Source organism: Microtus pennsylvanicus, chromosome 11 (genome assembly GCF_037038515.1).
Source record: "Microtus pennsylvanicus isolate mMicPen1 chromosome 11, mMicPen1.hap1, whole genome shotgun sequence".
Lineage (NCBI taxonomy): Eukaryota > Metazoa > Chordata > Mammalia > Rodentia > Cricetidae > Microtus > Microtus pennsylvanicus.
The window spans coordinates 59364876-59386847 of NC_134589.1; the positions used below are offsets into that span (position 1 = coordinate 59364876).

The 21972-nt window shown below is 42.6% G+C and overlaps 1 protein-coding gene across 6 annotated transcripts in view; it reads right to left on the minus strand.

Moving 5' to 3' along the window:
* Positions 1–21972, minus strand: part of Specc1 (sperm antigen with calponin homology and coiled-coil domains 1) — a 277277-nt gene that overhangs the window by 104310 nt on the left and 150995 nt on the right. For all 6 annotated transcript variants that reach the window (XM_075992242.1, XM_075992243.1, XM_075992244.1 and 3 more), the window contains 2 exons: positions 13174–14756; positions 2067–2274 (listed from right to left, as the gene is read on the minus strand). In XM_075992242.1, the coding sequence (XP_075848357.1) occupies positions 2067–2274; positions 13174–14756 (1791 nt within the window). The remainder of the gene's footprint in view (positions 1–2066; positions 2275–13173; positions 14757–21972) is intronic.

Here is a 21972-nt window from a genome sequence, read left to right on the forward strand (position 1 = left end):
CACCATCACAAAAGCTCAGGCCTGACCAAGATTCTCTAACACACCTATTTCTTTTAGTATTTCAAATATCAAAAACCATGAAAAACAAGTACAAAAGTGTTTGTTTGTGGGACAGCATATAAAAACCACTTGCGGGCTCTTGTTGGCTCAGTGGGTAAAGGAACTTACCATCAAGCCTGACAACTCTGAGATTGATCCCTGGGACCCATGTGGTAGAAGGAGAGAATCAATTCCCACAAGCTATCTTCCACACTCAAAATAAATAAAATTTCTAGGAAACAACCTTCCTCAAGACCCAGCAATACCACTTTTGGGTATATATCAAAGGATGCTCAATCGTGCCACAAGGACATGCGCTCAACTATGTTCACAGCAGCTTTGTTTGTCACAGCCAGAACCTGGAAACAACCTAAATGCCCCTAGACTGAAGAATGGATAAGGAAAATATGGTACATTTACACAATGGAGTCTACACAGCAGAAAAAAATAACATCTTGAATTTTGCAGGCAAGTGGATGGAGCTAGAAAACATGATTTTGAGTGAGGTAACCCAGATCCAGAAAGACAATTATCACATGTACTCACTCATAAGTGGTTTTTAAAGATAAAGCAAAGAAAACCAACCTACAAATCACAATCCCAGAGAACCTAGACAAAAATGAGGACCCTAAAAGAGACTTACATAGATCTAATCTACATAGGAAGTAGAAAAAGACAAGATCTCCTGAGTAAATTGGGAGCATGGGAACCTTGAGAAAGGGTTAAAGCGGAGGGGATAGGCAGGAAGGGGAGCAGAGAAAAATGTAGAGCTCAATAAAAATCAATAAAATTTTAAAAAAAGGCAAAATAAATAAAATTTAAAAAAAAATTTAAGGAAAAAAAAGATACTTGTACACAGTATCAGAATTTAGATCAGAAAGCAGAAGTCTCCTGAGCTGGGTCTCTGCTGGGAACAAAGATTTTTCTGACTTTTTGGCTGACCTTTCACCTCTCTCTACACATCCCCAAACCAGGAAGGTGTTTCGAGTACCAGTGGGGGGCGTATGCGTATATTAGTGAGCAGGTGAATTCAGGAATACAGAAACTGTGAGTAATGAGTCTGCTGTGCACACATGGTAGGAAAGCTCCTCAGGCAACTAAACAATTAGTAATAATTAGTGCCATACCAAGTTTTATTAATTAAGTCTTGTTACAAAAGCAAAGTTCATTAGATGTGATATTTGATAAGGCTGGTTTGAACAAAAGCAAAGGATATTTAATTAAAAAATTTTTTTAAATGTCTACCCCCACCCAGGGCAGTGGGGGCACACATGCCTTGAGAGGAAGAGGCAGGCAGATCTCTGTGGGTTCAAGACCAACCTGGTTTACAAAGTGAATTTCAGGGCTGCCAGAGTTATTATACAGAAAAAATCCTGTCTCAAAAAACAAAAACAAAAACCAAAAAAAAACCAAAAAAAGGAAAAAGTCTTCCCCTATTCAAAGCAGTGACGTCATAAAGCCATATACCAATGCCTCTTCAGATACCAAGTGCCTAACAAATCTGTGAGAAACCCTACACCTTCCACCAATGGGAAGCACGCTGGACCTGACCACAGGCATGTATTATTTGTTTCACTCTGAGCAGATGACCTAGCTCTCATACATCAGATTCTGAAGGCAACACACCGCTGACACAAAGGCTGTGAACAACTTATTCTAAATAACACTCTTAAGCCCTGAAGGTCATCCTCAGTGAAAAAGCCTCTCATGGTGACAGCTGAATTCAAAGCAGGTTTGGTTGTCTAGCGATGGAGGCCTCAGGATGCTGCACAGGTACACCTAACACGTCCAAAATGCAGCTGACCTCCTGCAAGAGCTGAGGTCATCTATCATCTGTCACCCAGCTTTTTATTTAATTTCAGAGATTACTGCTTGTCTCATAAGTGCTGTTTGCTGGGAGATTACAGTGATCAAAAGACAGGCTCCCTGACACCCCAGCCAACACACGTCCTTAGAAGCTCCTCCCGTCACCCACAAGACAGCATCTGCCACACTGGCTGCACCTCTCCGGGTCTGACTTGACTTACTTTCCAGCTCACTGATGAGCTGGTTGTTGTGTAACTTGACGGCACGGTGCTGCTCCACCTGATCTTCCAATTCAAATATGGTTTCTTTCATGTCTTTGATTTCTGCGTCACTCTCTGAAGCTTTCTCTTGTAATTTTAGGCTGGTCCTGCTCAGTTGTTCTGCTTGATGATCACAGACCTCCTTCAGGTAAGAGTAATCTTTTTCCATCTAGAGAACAAGGAACATTGTCAGTTTAACAACAGCAACAACAACAACAAACATTCATATATCTCCAGGAAGACTTGCTGGATGCACTGGCATATGCCACTTCTTGCTGTTCTTCAGTCTACAAACAGGCAACACTATAAATGTTAAGAAAGAGACAATGTGTCCAGAGAGCTGGGTTCTGTGCCCCTTTTTGCAAGCAGGGGGGTTGTGGGGAAGTACTCTTATCATAAGTGACTCTTTCTTCCCTTACCAGGGCAGAACAGGGAATCAAGAAAACCTGAGGACACCCTAACCTCACATTCGCTATAAAGCAGCGCCCTCTGCTGGTGAGATTCAATGTCCTGGACGCCTGAGCCACAGATAAACCTCAACCTTAGAACACCAGGTTACGTTTCTTTGGAAGACACCCTACATAAAAATCTGGGTGCACTAGAAACAGAAAGTCATCCAAGCACATTAATTGCATCTGATCAACTTTAATTAACACACTTAGATGGCAAAAAACAAAATAAACAATGCACAGACTTAACAAATTTTGCCATATTTGCTAAATCTTTTAATTCAATAAAACACGTTAATGCTTCAACCTTTTCTTCTATTTCAGCAAGTAACAGGCATTGTTGTAAAGTTAGTGCGTGGTCATTCCTTGAAGGCTTTCCCACACTTATTACATTGTGTTTAAGCCCTTGATAATATATAGACTCATTCTAGGTATTTTGAAACTTTACACAACTGGTTGTATATGTGTGTTGACTTGCAGTATGTAATTTGCCTTTGTCTTGTACTAGACAATGTTTATTATGCTATTTTAATTTTAAATGTTAGTATATGTAGATTGATACACACTACAACAGGTTACTTATTGTGGCCTGTGCATTTTCACATGTATGTAGGCACATGTGTGGGTGTATGTATACAAGTTTGCATCCATGTTTAAAGGTCAGAGTTTGACATCAGTATCTTCCTTGACCACTGTCTACCATAGATTCTGAGGTAAGAGCTCTCCTTGAACCCAGAGCTAGCTAATTCAGCGAGCCGAGCTAGCTGGTTTGCTCTGGGGAGTCCCTGTCTCTACACCCTGAGTACTGAGATTAGGCAGGCTACGATGCCTGCCCCATATTTTACCTGGGTGTCAGGGATCCAAATTCTAGTCCTCATACTTCCATAGAAAGGGCTTTACCATCTACTAAGTCATCGCCCCAGCTGTCACTAGATTATTTTAATTATTACATACTGGAAATCCACTGCCATTCTGTTATTATAAAAAAAATGCTACAATAAACACTGTCCTTTTTCTGTCACAATTTGACATTAGTAATAGGCATATATTTACTGGACAATATAAGCTTGATATATAATAGATTTCTTCCTGTTTTTAAAGTCTGGGGTGCAGTCTTCACATCCATTTTTTTCCAATTGCAGTTCTGGCTGGGGACTCTATAGGAGCAGGGAGCTGGTCTACTTTATCTACCACAGCACACAGCAAACTTTGAGTCTTGCGGGCTCATGGCTAGACTCCTCAGGCAGAGGCATGTCACCTGGAGCACAGATATACACATGTGACTAGTGGGAAATACTATGAGTGTAATATTTCTGGAGATATGATGAGGGAAGTGGCTGAGCATCCTGAATGAGGTCTCTGACCTTCAGAGATCTTGATGAATACACTGATTCATCATGATCATGGGCACCAAAGAGCAGCATGCATGGGGAGGGAACAGAAGTACAGACTGTGGTGAATCTACAAATCAATACTGTTGCAAAAGCAGTCACTTCTTCTTGATATAAAATATATCCTCCAAGTCTAATGAAATAGTCAGAAAACTTTGTTGTTTTTGTTTGATTTTAGAGTTTTGGTGGTTTTTTTGTTATTTATTTATTTATTTAGAGATAGGGTCTCGTCTTCATAGCTACATAGTGTCCTGGAGCTCACTATTTTGACCAGGTTGGCCTCAAACTTGCAGAGAGCCACCTGCCTCTGCCTCCTGAATGCAGGGATTAAAGGCATGCACTACATGCCCAGCCAAAAAAACTTTGCTTTTTTTAAAAAGTAATTTTACCATTTCATCTCATAAGGACACTCACTAGATCCAAAGGAAGTTGTTAATTATGTTCATTTTATAGATTAACAAACACATATAGGGAAATTAGTCAAAAAGAAGAATGTGGGCTGGCGAGATGGTTCAGCAGTTAAGAGCACATAAGAGATAGTTCAGCTGTTATGAACACATACAGTTCTTCCAGAGGACCTCAGTGACTCCCAGAACCCACACTGGGTGGTAACTCCAGCTCCAAGGAATCTGATGTCCTCTTCTGGCCTCCACAGGCACATTCACATAAGTGGCACGTCCATACTCACAGGCACGCAAACAAACTATTTTAGAAAATTCAGCATGCCAAGCAGCAGAGAACAAAGCTCTGTATTTTTATGACCACTAGAGTTCTAAGATGCCTCTTTTTGTGATACTGGCCTCCTCCTGCCCGGCAATGCAAACTTTTGAATTTAGTTTTTCTAATTACACGATCAGATAGAAACCACTTCCAAGCACTCCAAGCATCTTTCATCTCCAGTCAGATTCAAACAAACAGATTACCTCAGAGAGAGGACATCAAGAGTCCGTCCTGATTCACCAACAACAACCAAACCAGGGTAGCAACCTAGTCAGCTGTGATCAGACCAGGCTAGAATCCTAGGACGTCACCACCCCCTCCACTGTCCCCTTGTGACAGTGAACTGGGGAAAAGCGCTGCTACAGGTCAGTTTCCTTGGAAGTACCTGGAGAAAGGCATGTGCACACAGCAAAGTTTTTGAGGCGTGCTCCCGATGCTCACTGTGGGAAAGACGCGGAAGCGGGACTGGTAGAAGTGGCTGTCTCGCAAGGGCATCCACTGAGCCCTCAGGAAGAGGGCTACACCCAGCGTTCCCTTGTTCTGCCTCAGCTGCAAAGGCCGTGGTCTTTATTTTCTCAGTGGATTAGCCGTGAGAAGCACCACCCAGGGAGGGCCATCTTGGAAGGGGCTCCAGTTGGGTGCTGTCAGCTGCCATATTGATCCCCAACAGTTAGAGAAAAAGAGTACTTTGGTCGCGGGAGTCCTGGGTGCAGATGTTAGAGGGTTATATTGCCATAAAGATTATCTGGAGTCTTTCCTGCAGGAGATGTGTGACTAACTGGCTGTGACGGCTTTAGCACTGGGTGAATGGACTACATGGAACAATGATTTCTGTAAGGTGAATCTGTAGTCTTTAGTTTATTATGGTGAAAAACAGCACAAAGGACATCAAGATGGAGATCAACTATGAACCAAGGCCTTATCATAACACAAACTACCCCCAAGGCAGAGAATGCTGAATAAACTGAATAAGAAAACAAATGTATAGCCAATACAACAATATCACCAATGCATAAGGAAGCAAAAGTCCAGTACATTAAAAGTAAAAACACGATGTGAGGTGAAAACGGGGTCTGAACATTTTGGTTACAACTGTGTTTAGTAGTTTCTGATGACAAAGACAGCATCTTGGAAAATCAGGCCCGGCCTTTGAGAAACCATTTTATCTTCTACTCAAATAATCATACACCAGGAACAGAGACCAGGGTGGGCACAGAGCTAGGTTACTGCCATAAATTCTGAATGGATTCTAGCAACATTGAATTTGTTCAGCCAGGAAGGAACACAGGGAGTGGTGCTGCGCAGAGGAGAAGCCTGGCTTGTGAAACCCCTGCTTCTGTTGTCAAGACAGCAGCGTGGAGGCTTTGTTTCCACAGGGCTGGGGATGAACCCAGGGCCTTGTGCATGCCAACACCCTACCACTGTGTAACATGCCCAGCCAGAGTTGGTCACTTTACTAGATTTGGTTATTATGCTGTCCCTTAAATAATTTTAAATACTAAAAAAATAATTAAGAATGGAGATCAGTCAAAGATGTTAAGATTCCTCCCTACCCTTTTCTCTTTTTTAAAAATTATTTTATGTGTATGGATATTTTGGCTATATGTGTTTCTACACATCACGAACATGACTGGTGCCTGCAGAGATCAAAAAAGGGTATCAGAGCTCCTGGAACTGAAGTTACAGACAGCTGTAAGGACCATGTGGGTGCTGGGAACTGAACTCAGGTCTTCTGGAAGAGCAGCCAGCACTCCTAAATGCTGAGCCTTTGCCCTAGTCCTCACCTCCCTGTTCAATGGTGCCTCCTCCCACAGAGTTAGACGTTATAAACCTACGAATGTGCATCAGGACATTATCATTACATACATTTTTACTGCTTATAAAGGGAAGGAGGGGCGAAGGAGGTCATGACCTAGGAGGCAAGTGGCCTAGAAGTTGAGCAGTCATCGATGTCATGTCAGTGACCGTACCACAGGAGTTGAGCAAAGCCTTGGTGAGCAGATCTGAATGCTGTTCCTGCTCCCAGGAACTCTCCTCATGCTTCTCTGGATTCTATGTGTCCTCTCAGGAAACAGCACAACCACGCTTCCAGCCACCCAGGCCTAGATCTGTGCAGGGAGTGAAATGCCTCTTTCTGCAATCCCCAATAACAAGTCAGTACTCACCAAACCCTACTATGTCAAACTCCTAATCTAAGTGTCTCTCCATTCCCTGCCCTCCTATTCCCACCTGGTCAGCCCTTGGCTTTCTCATCTGTGGCCAGTTAATCTTTCTCAACTGGAAATGTGGTTCTATAATTATTTTTAAAGATTCCTCAGACCAGGCCAACAAGATGTGGGTGAAGTCACCTGCCACCAACCCTGACCTGAGTTTGCTTCAGAAGCTCCACAGAAGAAATAAACCCTGACCTCCACACATAAATTGTGGCACATGCACCCAAAGCAAAACAAATAAATTAAAAATGTAAAAAAAACCCAAAAAACAAAAAATACAAACAAACAAAAACAAAGACTCAAACTAAAAGATTAAACAACAAGACAAGCTGGATTTCATAAAATTAAAATGGCAAAGTATGGCCCTCCAGAGACATTATATAAAACAGTAACAAATGACCCTAATTATTGAATAATAAACAAAGTGGAGTGTATCTGTACAATGCAGTATTGGCCAGGGGAGAAAAAGAGAAGTTCTGACACACGTCACACATGGATTTATCTTGACAACACCATGCTAAGTGAAGAAAGGCAAAGGCAAAAGGCCACATCATGAATGGTTCTATAAATGCCTGGCAGAGTCAAAGCAGATTACAGACAGCCAGGGGTTAGGAGGGCATGACTTGGGGAGTTAGCTGCTACTAGGTTCCAAGTTTCTTCATGGGAGACAAGAGCCATCAATCAGACTATGGTGGTGACTGCACAACCACATGACATACTAAAAAGCACTGATCTGTTCGCCTTTTTAATCAAAGCTCGATAAACTTTTTTTAATCCCTTCCTTTCCTCTCTTTTCCCTTTTTCATCCTCCCCCCATCTTTAAGACAGAATCAGTAGGTAGTTGAGACTGGCCTCAAATACATAATCTTCCTGGCTCAACCAACTAAGCATTTGGGATTGCAAGTGCGTACCATCATGCCCAGCCAAAACCACTTTCTTCAAGACTGATTATTATTATTATTATTATTATTATTATTATTATTATTATTATTATTTATACAGTGTTCTGCCTGCATGTATCCTTGTGGGCCAGAAGAGGGCACCAGATCTCATTACAGTGCTTGTGAGTCACCATGTAGTAGCTAGGAATTGAACTCAGAACCTCTGGAAGAGCAGTCAGTGCTCTTAACCACTGAGCCATCTCTCCAGTCCCAAAACTCCATTTTGGGGAGGGGGGAGGTTCAAGACAGGGTTTCTCTGTCTAACAGCCTTGGCTGTGCTGGAACTCACTCTGTAGACCAGGTTGGCTTGAACTAACAGAGATCCACTTGCCTCAGCCTCCCCAGTGCTAGGGGGATTAAACGCATGCGCTGCTACCACGAGGCCATGTTTTTTTTTTCTTTGCTGTAAATTCCCCCCACCTTATCAAAACAGTGTAAAGATCTCCTAGTATTAAGGCTTTACTTTCTCTGAACCAAAGGTTGCTGGTTTTAACACCAGTATATAAGTCGTGAGATGTGATCTGAACAAGATCCTGTCTTGTCTTTCATCTCTTTCTTCCTTTTTGTGTGAGACAGGGCTTCTGTGTAGCCCTGGTTGTCCTAGAACTCACTCCTGTAGATCAGGCTAGCCTTGTACTCAGAGATCCCTCTGCCTCCCAAGAGCTGGAATTAAAGGCGTGTGCTGCCACCACCTGGCTGTCTTTCATTTCAAGAAGCAGTGCAAGTTCACAATTAAGGGTATGTGTAATACGTACAGTCTGGCCTAGCTTTGAAACCTGACTTCAGCAATGAACAAGTTAGGCTAATAATTGCTCTCTGCCTTGGTCTGCACAGTTGTAAAGCAACAGATAGGGACTGAAGAGATGGCTCAGAAATGAAGAGCACTGAAGCTCTTCTATATCACCCGAGTTTGGTTCCCAGCACCCACTTCAGGCAACTCCTAACAGTCTCAATCCAGCTCCAGAGGATCCGACACCTCTGGCCTCCATGGGCACCTGCACTTGTGTGCACAGACACACACACTTAGATAAAATTAAAAACAGTAACAATACATAATAAAATAATGTGGTGTCTACCTACAGGAAAGGCTATATATAGTTAAAGGACCTAGAGTTCTTTTGCTCAGTTGGGACAAAACCAGGAACAGACAAAATGCCCGTCAGACCCGACATCAGCGGCTCTGGACTCTTTAGTGTACTGTATGCTCTGAGTGTCAGTACCTCAATATCCAGCCATGGTTGGTCAATCCTCAGCAGCCAGAGCTACTCGTTCTTGGGGCCTCTCTGGAACTCTTCCAATGGCAGGGCCACTTGTCCCCTGCCGCTTCTCTACAGCCCTACTCTTCATTCTTGGCCTTTCTCGGTGTTCTGTTCTCTACAGTACTTCCCTTTCCACAGCTCTCAGCTTTCCTCTGCGCCCAGGAGTTCTGTAGACATCCTCTAGCTGCCAGGTGTGCCCGAGTCTAGCAGCCCTTGGTTGTGATCTGCTCTTGGTGCAACTACCTCAGCCTACTCTACCCAAGATAAAACCCCGAGTAGGAAATAAAATGACAAAAACGTACTGGAGACTGTGCTGTAGCACAAGAGGACAGTGTGAAAGATGGAGCTCTCCTGGACTACTCATGAGACACAGCAGGGGGGACGACTGTTCATATGTTTAGAGAAGGGAAGGATCATATGCACATACAGTCACTGGTCCACCAGTCTGTGCAGGGCTGCCTGTTTTAAGACCAGGGTATAAATTTTTAGATCTGCATTAGGTAGATATGTTCCTCCCTAACCAAGCTGGGAACATCTGCAAAGTGGGCGGAGATATAAACAGTGGCTTCTATGGCAGCTATGACAGCTGAGGCTGCTTCTGCAGCTGGAGCAAAGCCTCTCAGGGTTGTCAGGATGACAGTCTTCAGGTAACTGAAGAAGTGGCTTCTCAACGAACAGCTTCATCTCATATCTTGTTTTCCTTTGGGAATGGGTTCCTTCAGTATCATTACTAGAATCCCTGGTTGTTATGGATTAGTTGATATTCTGCAGTGGGGATACACTGAGCCATCAGTCTGTGCTACAGTTTGGATATGGTTGTGTCATCACTCAGACTCATGTTGAAATTTTATTTCCAGTGGTGTTGGTATTAGGAGGAGTTATGGATAATCTTAACTGTCAACTTGCCTAGATTTGGAATCACCATGGAAACACATCTGGTGTGTGTCTAGGAAGACGTTTCCAGAAAGGTTTAACTGAAGAGGGAAGACCTGCTCTCAATACAGATGGCGCCAGCTCCTGCACTGGGGTCTAGGACTAAGTACAGGGAAACCAAGATGAGTGAGAGCATTCAGCCCTCTCTGCTTACAGGCTCCAGGGTGAGGGGCGGCCGCATGCTCCTGCTGCCAAGCTTCCCCTCTTGTGATGGACAGTACCCACAAACTGGGAGCCCAAACAAATCCTTCCGTTCTTAAGTGTTTACTATGTATTTTCACAGTCATGAGAAAAGTAATGAATAGCGGGGGTAAGGCCTTTCAGGAGTGATCAGAAGGGGTACTACCCTCATGAGTATGCGTGTGCAGTCTCATGGGATCTCTCTTGCTCAGGAGACTGTTATAAACGGAAGGTGGCAGCTTTGCTCACTATCTCACCCATGCTTTCTCGCACGAGCTAATTTCTTCTTCCCATTCTACTGTGAGTAGAAGCCACATGAAGCCCTCACCAGACACAGCTGCTTGGCTTTAGACTTCCAGCATCTTGAACTAACAGCTCAAACAATCCTTTCTTTTCTGAACTACTGAGTGTCAAGTATCTGGTAAAGCAACAAAAGTTTAAGAGGTTTTGGATTTGCTTTTTCAGTGTTGATGTAATGCAGATGTATTATAGCTCATATAGATCTGTACTCTCTGTACACAAGGCAGTGCAATATCACAAACCAGGAGTCCTAATACCTATAGAAGGAACCCTGTGTAAGTAGTGTTACATCTTGAGTATGTTTTTCCCTTAGACTCTTAACTAAACACTGGCTAGACTCCTACAGTCAGTACATAATAATTTTAGCTGGCAGAAAATAGTACATAATAATTCTAGCTGGCAGAAAATCAGTAAATATATGAGCTATGTGAATTACAGTTTAATTATTTAAAAACAGCTTTAAGTTTGCATTTGTGTGTTGTGCTCTACAGAAAACATACACTTTCCATGTCCTCCAAATAGATTAAATTTATACAAGATTTTACTGCCTTTACTTTGGCTAAGCTATACAAAAGAGCAAAATTATAACTTTAAATCAAAACAGGGTAAAGCTAAAGAATTTTACTCAAGAAATCAGGAAGGAAAACAAATCTAAAAATTATTTTAAACAAGCTGGGCAGTGGTGGTGCAGGCTTTTAATCACGGCGCGTGGGAGACAGAAGCAGGCGGATCTCTGAGTTCAAGGCCAGCCTCGCCTACAGAGTGAGTTCTAGGACAGCCAGAGGTGGGGGGACAGATTACAAGTGGAACTTTTACACTGATCTAACTGGCTCACTGTATTCGTGGACTGTGCCACATGTGCTCTGTTCCTTTACACAGAAAGATGAAATATTATAATCCTGTCGATATAGATCTGTATGCACACCCTGGTATGTATGAACTGAGAAAAATGTCTAAAAGATATACAGCAAAATGCTGGCAGATTTCTCTCCAGGTGGCAGGACTAAAGGCAGCGCCTGTTTTCTATACTTTTCTGAAGTTTACTAAATCTTCTGTAATGAATTTAATCATTTGTTTAGGAAAAGAAGCTATTTAAGATGCCAAATTACTTAATATTTACATTTACTGTAATGATAATCAAATTGCCAGAGACAGAAGAGAAAGAGATTAAGGAAAGACTTCAAGACGGTCCACGGGGAGCTGGCAATAGCTCAGCAGTTTAGAGCACTTGAGAGGACACGGGTACTATTCCCAGCATCCACATGGCAGTTCACAACCCCAGTTCCAGGGTATCTGATGTCTTCTTCTGGCATCTGTGGGCACACATGTGATGCACGTATAGGCAAAACACTCATACAAATAAAATAAATATTAAAAATGTTAAAAAAGTTCCATCTGGAAGATTAAATATTTTACAGAATAGGTAATGACTGATCTTTAAACAACGAAAGAGAAATTCTTACTTTACAAGTGACTTAATGCAAAGCTTCATTAGTCAACATATAATTCAAACGAGCACCTGGCTCATAACCACTAATGCTCCCTTCCGTTCCTTCAATAAAATACCTATGGATTTACAACAAAGACACAACCTACACGACCTACCACCAAAACCGTAAGACAGCTGTACAGGACTGGGTTGCAACTGACTGACCCTAAAACAGACAGACAACAAGCAAAAATCTCCCCAGGAGCTCACAGCATAAACTGGTGGGAAGATGCTTTCCCCCCTCCCTCCCCAGCAACACCGCAAGTCATGGCCCAGAGCTGGAAAGACACAAGGAGACAGCACTGTGAGGCAGACGACCGTCACAGTCACCACCGAGAAATCTTGTATCATCACATAATAACATTCCAGCCAAATCAAAGAAAGATTTTAAAAATGAAAGCCAGGACCAATTATTTCATCTTGGGCCCTCGGCTAAAATAATTTCAGGAAATGATTAACAGATTTGAATGACATAATTTAGTACCAAGTTTTGGCAAGGACTCAAGGAAGCAAGTACTTTCATGAACTGGTGGGAACAAATTGGCATATTATTTCTGGCGGGCAATCTGGCTAAATGTGTTGAAATCTTTAAAATGTTTATACTCTTTGACTCACTAAGTCAACGTCTAGGAATTTTTCCTGAAGAAATAATCAGAGATATAAAAAATTACTTTTAATATTCCAAGACCAGAAAGGACATAAACAACAAATAATACACACATGGCAATAACAGTGGACTAGTGAATATAAAAGTTACTTGATAAATCCTAGCTGGCATTTAAAACAACATTTAAAGAGTCAATGCTGAGAATATGGTCAGAAAGCATTAAATGCATCAAAAAGGCAATCAATGTATACAGGATGGTTCTAAATTTTATTTTATCCTATGTTCGTGTGGTGCTAGGAATCAAATCTAAAGCCTCAAGGATGCTCTTCCAACTAGATGTATCCCACCGCTGATATTCTCCATAACTACATCATACCATATGATATAATTCATTATATTTCCATTAAACTTTGAACTATCTGTGCAGAAATCTGAGTGTTTTTACTTTGGAGTCCCCAGTGCCAATCTGTCTACATTCTAATAGATCTTCGAACTAGAGAGTTGGCTTCACAAGGACAGCTGAACAACTGATTCTCTTCGCCCCATGATCTTAAGGACAAATACTAGTTGAGAGCCCTCTCCTTACCTTCGCTAAGAGGCTGGAAATGTGTTTAATTTCACCATTCGCCTTTAGCAATTCTTGTCTGAGCTCCGTGCAAGACAGTTGCAATTGATCTTTCTCAGCTCGAGCCACTTTCAGCATTTCTTGAACCTCGAAGTTCTCTGCCGTCTGCCCCATGGTACTGCTGGCCTCCATGGCCTTTTGCTTATCAGTCTCCAAATGAGCCTTCAAGGACCCATTCTCTATTTTCAAGCCTTCCAAGGTAACCCTACATTCCTCCAAAGTTTTGGCCATCACACTATTATTACATCGTTCGTGCTCTAGGAACCCATTCAGTTTTTCATTTTCCTCCTTCAGGTGCTTGATCATGTCTATAGCTCCTTGGTTTTCTTCCTCAACCTTCCGTAGGCTGCAGGTCAGCTGCTGCTGAATGTTAAGCAGCTTCTCTCTTTCAAAGCGGCTCTTCTCCAGAATATCCGTGCACTTCTGCTCCAACTCAAGGATTTTTCCTCCTTGGGCACTAGGTTCCTCATTCTTCACTCGTTCTTGTAAAAGGTTGATCAGTTTCTCGTTTTCCTGACTCAGCTGTTCTGCCCTCTCTCGGTGCTGGTGGAAAGAGGTCTCTAAAATGGTCTTCTCATCCACTAGCTTCTCGTTCTCGGCTGTCAGTTCCTGCACCATCTGCTGCTGGTCTGATAACTCCTGCAGAGTAGCCTGCAGCTCTTCAGCAGTGCTGTGCTGATTCTCCTCCATCTTCTGTATCTTCTCAGTCAGAGATGCCAAGGACAACTCGCTCGCATTGTTTGGGGAGCTCCCAATAGGGGAGCACTTGGAGCCCTTAAAAGAGTTGCTGGTGGCTGACAGGGGCCGAGATGGTGTGTCTGCAGTGATATGCTCAAAATCTGAGGCATCTGGTGACAGAGAGGCTTTAGTGACATCACTGCTTGAAGACCCCGATGTCCGCAATGTACTTCCATGTGTGCTTCTTCTATACTCGTCCACTTCATTGGACAACTCATTTCCAACTGGGCTTCCGAAGCTGGACTCCTGGGTTATGGATGTCGGGCAGCTGCTGTCACCAGTGTGACTTGCTGCCCCTTCTGAATTTGGTGACTGCTCAAGGTAAGTCAGTTTCTCCTTCAAGGCCCTGTTTTCTTCCTCGAGGTCAGCAAGTTCTTTCTGAAAGGTCTTGTTCTTCTCCTCCAGCGTTCTTATCAAAGGTTCTGCATCACCTACTGGGGTTGATGTTCCCTCTGCGCTTGGGTCTGATGCATTGGTATCCTCAGTGCTTAGGGCCCACCTTTCTTTACATTTTTTTAGTTCACTTCGAAGCCGGTTGATTTCACTGTCTTTGGTTTTGGCTTCTGCCAGAAGTTCCCGAACCTGGGACTCGAGTACAGACTTCTCTGTGCCTTCATGGTCTTGCTTAGGTTTTGCAGAGGTGGGTCTCAGGTGCTTGGTAGGAGTGGGGGTGCAGGAAGAAGTTGGACTAGAGCCCAACTTCTTTGAGCTGGAGGGACCACGTGGCACAGATCTCTCTCTTGAGATAGTTACTGAGAGTTCTCGTGGAGCTGGGATGCCTGTCCGTTTGGATGTTGGAACAGCCCCTAGAGACAAAAGATGAAGAAAAGAAAAGCAAGCATTTTAATAATGAAACTCAAATGTCTTCAAAACATGGCTGTCACCACCAATCCAACTCTTCTCCTCCGGGTAGTTACTCTGGTTTGAGAAGGGCTTCTGTACTCTTCCCACGGGCTTGGGTATTAAGGAAAGCAGACTCAGCCTGGGCAATCCAGAACAGTCCTGTCCCCACCACAGTTGGTGATTCAAAGCAAAGACACATAGCTCAATTAAGATCTATGGACACAACCAGGAATTCAAAGCTGCCATACTAGGTGGGGACTCAGAGCAGAGAACTGATTAACCATCAACAAAGAAGCTTCTTCTTGCAGCAGACGGTAATTAACAAAGAGATCCACACCTGGACAACGTGCAGAGCGTGAGGAACTCTGGAGCACTCAGCCCAAACGGGATGTTTTTACCAAAGCCCCCCCCCCCCCTTTAAGGATAAGGGATCTATGTGGAAGAGGAAAAATTTTACGAGTCAGAGGTGGTGGGTGACTCCCAGGAAACAGTACTTCCAGCTCTAACAGGACTGACAGACATGTGAACTCACACTGACAGCATACATACCACACAGATTCAAATCAGACACAATCCCAGCACTGAGAGGAGAGGCAGGCACAAAGTCCCACTCCTAACCAAGAAACTATTTGCAATTGATATGTGTTGGGAAAGAGCAAATTAGTTTTCATCAATGCAATGTCACTGGGCATATCAATCACTCTCTGGGACAGGTCACATGACCACGAATTCCATGCTTTTTTTCATATACATTTTTTGTCTTATTGATGTTTTTGTTTGTTTGCTTATCTGTTATGATTTCCATTTTTGTTGTTGGGTTTTTTTTAGAGGGATCTGGGAGGAGCTAGGGAAAGGAAAGCATATGATCAAAATATACTGTATAAAAAATTCTTATATAAAAATTTTTAAAAGATCTATAAATATTAGAAAAAAATTTTTTTTAAGGGATGCAGAGGCAGGCTGGTAAATATCACTAGCCATCAGGAAAAAGGTACACGATGTGGGAATGGTTGGCAACCACTCTGCCATCTTGTGAGGAGGGTGGAACTTTGCGGTACAGAAAGAAGAAAACCAAATTCTTAATGGCATCATATCAACACTGGAGCTTGGCCTATTGCTGATCTTTCAGTTACAGCAGCTGAGTTACATGTTTCCTGTAAGTCACTCTGAATTCTTAATACAGATACACAGATAATGTTGGAAACTAAGTAAAATACAAGTTTATTTACATTTCCCAATGACATATTTTACCTGAGGGCAACTTTGAGGTAGGAAGAGGGGCTGGGGATATAGCTGAGTTGTAACACACGTGTCTGGTATATCTGAGGCCCTGTACTTTATCTTCAATGAGGAAGAGCAGGCGGGGAAAGGGAGGACTCTAACAAAGAATTAGAAAACAGAACTGGCATGGAAGGCAGAAGCAGGCTGAATCTGAGTCCAAGATTACACTGGTCCACAAAGTGAGTTCCAGGACAGCCACGGCAACACAGAGAAACCCTGTCTCAAAAACAGCAACGAAAAGGAGGAGGAGGAGGAGGAGGAGGAAGGGGGAGGGGGAGGGGGAGGAAGGGAGGGAGGGAGGGAAGGAGGGAGGAAGGAGGAAGGAAGGAAGGAAGGAAGGAAGGAAGGAAGGAAGGAAGGAAGGAAGGAAGGAAGGAAGGAAAAAGAATAGAAAACAGAATTGATGTTCTCCTTTATAGCCACAGAGAAACAAAAACGAATGGGATAAGGATGTGGAATAGCTACAAATTTTAAAGAGATTCATAAAACAAGGAAATGAGACAGAACTTAGAATATTATTATGAGAAATGTAAGTTCAAGGACTTATTACATTTTACTATATTAGAGAGAATGCCAATAATAACTAGGGGTAAAAACATTAAAGTTCACACAGGGGTCACAGGGAAATGAAGACTCTGGACTTAAACTTACTTAACAATTGCAAACCTCTGGAGTCTGGGCTGACTGTGATAGCCTGGTCTCTAATCAAGAAAGATCCCAGATATGATCCATCTCTCTCTCTCTGCAGTCTAGGAAGGGGGTGTAGAATGCACCCTTGGCTGGTCACAGTCTAGTGTTAAGAGACTCAGAGTACAGCCTGACCCAGGCTGCCAAAAGAGGGAGTAGTAGCTAGTCTCAACACAGTAATGACAGTCATTGCTAAGTCCTATGTTACTTTACAGAAACCCTGGCTCTTTAACTTTTAAATAATATTGGAGCTAGACAGATAAATGAGCACTTGTTGCTCTTGCAGAGAACCAGGTACAGTTTATCAGCACCCACGAGGTGGCTCACAACTATCTGTAACTCCAGTTCCAGGGGATCTGACACCCTCTTCTAGCTTCTGCAGGCAGAACACTAAGTCCTCATGTGATACACATTCATGAACATAAAATAAACAAATCTAAAAATATTAAATTATGTTCTTCAGACACTGAGTACTCTGACAGACTACTAAAACTTGTATTTATCTAGTTAATTTGCTTACATCACACTAAATTACTCAATAAAGAAAAGGTTTAATTATTCTTATAAAATGAAGATTGCAACCACTCAGCAATAAAATGTTTTTGTAAGACCAATCTTCTGGAATGAAGTCATCTTGGAGAGGGCCATGCTAAAGACTGGAAGGTCACTAATGTTTCAGAGTAACTGTGTCCATTCAACAGGCAAACCTGCAGATCTAGGATTATCACAACAGTATCTGCCATTCCTCAAATATCACATAAACGAAGCTCCTCTTCCTTCCTTCCCCCATTCTCTTTCCACCTTTAGTCATTTGTTGCTTTTCCTTCCTTTTGCTGCCAAAGTTTAGTCTGTTCTTATAATTATTACTTGTGCCTTGTATAAACCACTCAGAATTTAACAGCGAACCAACGCTTATTTATGAAATATACCCAGTATGTTGTGAAACATAAAATGCAAATATTTGCTACATCTATTCTTTTTTTCTTTGTAAAATTACACCGCTTTTTTCTAAGGCTTTCTGTATCTCTGTATTCTCTCCATTCTGTCTAAGGACCTTCAAATCATATTTAAAATCTCCCTCCTCTTTTCTTTCTGCAACCGACCAACTGGCGACTCCTATCAACTGTTTTAGAAGTGTTCCTAAGCTGTTCCTTTCCTTTTGTTTTGGTCTGAACCTATAATATTTTATGTACATGTCTGAGAACTCTTTCTCTCAGGTTTTCCTAACTCCAGCCTCCCATACCTTTGGGACAAACTAAACAATCAGTTAAGTATCGCATCTGTATTTCTGTCCCAGAATCTGTGTTACTTTTTTGTTTTGCTTTCAGATAGGGTCTCACTATGTACCCCTGGCTGGCCTAGAGCTCTCTATGTAGACCAGGATGGCCCCAAACTCACCAAGATCTACCTGCTTCTGCCTCCCCAATGTTAGGATTAAAGGCATGACCATGCCCGGCCAGAATTCATTTCTTATCCAAGTCTATGTCAACAGCAGACTTTTGTCCCTAATCATTGTATTTGACCTCATTTACTTCTCCTTGACTCTCAACACACCCAGAAAACTCTAGTTGATATCTCCGGCATTATACATGGGCAAAGACTTTTCAGTGTGGCTGCTTTAGAGTACCCACCCTCCTGACTGTAGCCCTTCAGCAATGGTCAGTAAGTCAGTCCAACAAACTCAACAGCTCCCTAGGGTGAACTCTGATGAAACTGAACTTTGATTTATCTTTAGGACTTTATCAGAGGGGACACACATTGCTTATATCCTGCTTCCCACATGGGAGTAATTTCTTACAGCATATAGGAAATTCACTTCTTAATGCTATTATGTCTTGTGGTATTCAGAAAGAGGAACAGTAAATAAAATGGTAGAAGGATGTAATAATGGAAATTGTTTTACTAAAGATGAATTTAAATATATGAAAACTAAGATGGGAGGATGTTTCCAGAATGGAAAACTAGAAAGTTTACCCAAATTTTGAAGGTCTGAGTAAGTGATTTAAGGTACATAAAGGATGAAACTTAGAGATGATGTATACGGGTTTAAATTTTCAAAGATCAACAATCAGAAGGACTGGCTAAAATGTGTATGTCTAGTCTAAGTTTACTTAGAAATGTTTGGTTACTGAAATAATATACAGTAATTCAAAGTAGCAGACTGGTGTAACTGATCTTCTAGCTGTTCAATAACCAGACTTGGAGGCTATACTAATGTGGTCCAAGGGACTAACAAGGAAAATAGTTTCTCCTTGCATTCCAAGGTCACTGAAGTCCCAGGGGACTGTGAGCTATCCCCTGAATTGTTCTGTAACTTCAGAGGGAAGTTCTCTTGTTCAGGGAAGTCTCTACTATATCCAGCATCAAGTCTACAAAGAGGAGGATCAACACGGAGGAAAAGTTTCCTCACTGTTTTCAAAGGAAGCCACAGTCAGTCGAGCCAAAACTTATCCTCAGAGATACAGAACTGGTAAAAGAAAGGTTAGAGGAGCCAGAGGTTCCTCTCAAGCCCAAGTGACCCCTGAGGACTAGATCCTCAACTAGCCTTGACAGTCCAAAAAGAAAAATAAATTTTGACCACATTCATGGTCTTAAATGCTCAGCAGAAAAGAAAAACCAAAGTCTATGAATATTGGTAACAGTCCCCAAATACCAGACATAGGTCTACATGAGATGTTATTTAGACAACTATATTTAACTATTTGCTTCTTGATTAAAAAAATATGTTATTCAGATACAAGACTTCAGAGCTTGGCTCACTGAAGCACCTGTGTATAGCCAAGGGAGAGCCTGGTCCACTATTGTTCACAGTTCATAACCTGGTCCTAGTTCTAGCCTGAGTCTACCTCTGCTTCCCATCTGACACTGCCATGTAAGAGCTGAAAGTTCCTGCGTTGAGCCTAGCACCCCGACCACCATGCCTTCCTGACATGAGCCTGTGGGTTATGGTAAACCCTTCCCTCAGTTCTTTTAGATATCTGGTCAAGGTGACTAGAGAAAACTGGTACCGCTGCTGTGATAAACTTGACTACTTTGAAGGCTTTTGCAACTGGTTTGTGGAAGAAACGTGGAAGATTTTGCAGGCTAATGAGAAGTTCTAGAATCCAGTCAGCAATTAGTGGGTGCTTTTAATGAATGTTTGGATGACCAATATCCAAAGAAATACAGACTGTAAACTATTTCAGAGGGGAGCATGGACTCTGTCAGGACCTGGTGTCACGGCCCACCTCGTCCCGCAAGGAATGACGCAACCACTAGAGCTCTTCTCACTGCAGTTTTATTCCAGGACTTTATTTACAGCAATTTATCTCCTTCTCTTCTCTCTTTCTTCCTCTCTCTTTCTCTCTCCTTGACCTCTCTCCTTTCCTCCTTCTCTCTCTTGGCAAACCTCTCCCAGCCCTTAAGTAGGCATGGGCTGCCAATCCCGGATTTCCCGGATTGCCAGGTGGGCACTGCCCATACGTTCACGCATATGCAGGCAGCTGATAATCATTGCGTGATCATAGCATAGGTCAGGCCTTAGCCATCTCAGGAGTTGATTATACATCTCCATCAGGTGTGACACCACGCAGCTCACTACAACCTGGGCTAGAAACCATAAGTGCTCCATTCTGGCAAAGAATCTGGCTGCATTCTGCCTGAGTCCTGAAAATTTGAGTAAAACTGAATTCAAAATATATGAACTAATTTGGTTTTGGTGGGGGGGGGGGATATTTCAAGAGAGCACAGCACTCAGACTGCTGCATAGCTACGGCTCACTGCATTTACCCAGATTTATAGCGAGTAAAAAGTGAAGAGGAAAGGAGGTAACTTTCAGGACAGGGAGGAAACAGACAAAGGGGGCACAGTTGTTTAAGACCAAGATCAGTGATATGAAGAAGAAGCTTCTGGCTTTGTGCTGGGACAAAAATGGGAGGAGCCGGACCTCACCAACTGAGAGCTCTAGGGCATAATACAGACTTCATTTGAGAGTACCTGCCAAGAGCCTTCAAGGTACCTTGGTGAGAAATGGCTTCCTAGGGAAGTGTTTGGGCAGGTTTAGCTATGAAGGCAAAGGCTTTTGAGGAACCAGGAAGCCAGGCTACATCTTAAGTTCTAAGTAGCTTATCATCATCCAAGTGGTGCTGGCTTTGCAGACATGCAAAATACAAGAAAGCAGGAATCGTGAAGGCTTGTAGTGAGATTCCAGAAAGCAGGGTAAAATTCCCTCCGTGCAGCTCCTGAACAGGCCGTGAGTGAAGCTGGGAAAGTGAAGCCTAAGTCCAAAAGTTGCGGAAATTCCAGGATGTTGTAAACATCAGGAATGTGGGCTAGGAGAGCGGCCACATATTCCCCCACATCCCCTACAACAAATTTGAAGAGGTGGGGGCTACCCAAGTCCACTGGAGCCTCAAGGATGCCATCACAAACCCCAGATACAAGACACAAAGCTACAGGTTTGTGGATCTCTGGATCATGTCTTTCCTTGCTGTACCCTGCCCCCAATTCCTTCGTTTTAGAATAGAAATGTTTACTCAGTGCCTTTGTGTGCTGGGCGTAACTTTTTTTTTAACAGAGGCTCAAAGTTATGAGTTTGCCATTTTGAACCTTTGAACAGTGTCAAAAATGTAGGATTATGGGGATTTCAGAGAATAAATGGAAAGCATTATTGCATTATAAGCCAGCTTGAGCCTATGGGGGCCAGAGGTGGAGTGCTATGATTTAAAGGTAAAATGCCTCCCACAGTATCATGTGTTTGAACACTATGTCCCCGCTGATGGAACCTTTAACAGGTGTGGCTCAGCTAGAAGAAATAAGTCACCGGGGACAATCTATGGGTTATATAGTTAGCCCTGGTTTGGCCTGGCCCTTATTTCTCTCTCCCTCTTTCTCCTTTCCCATTTGCTGTGATAGTTTCGCCAGGTCAAAGTTCAAATGCCAAGGTTAAAACACGCACACACACACACACACACACACACACACACACACACACACACACAACACTAGTACTGATACCCAGACGCAAGTGTGGAAGACATGTCTAGACTAGTTCAGGGGTCAGAGTGTTACAGAGGGAGTTATTTTTTTTTTTAATGGAAGATCTAACTGTGTGAAGAGTATGAAAAAAAATAAGGTAAAACAAAAATAGTGAAAAACCAAAAAACTTTACTCAACACAGGAACAAATAAAATAGGCAACAAAACTATAACCCATGACTTCACCCTGCAAGAA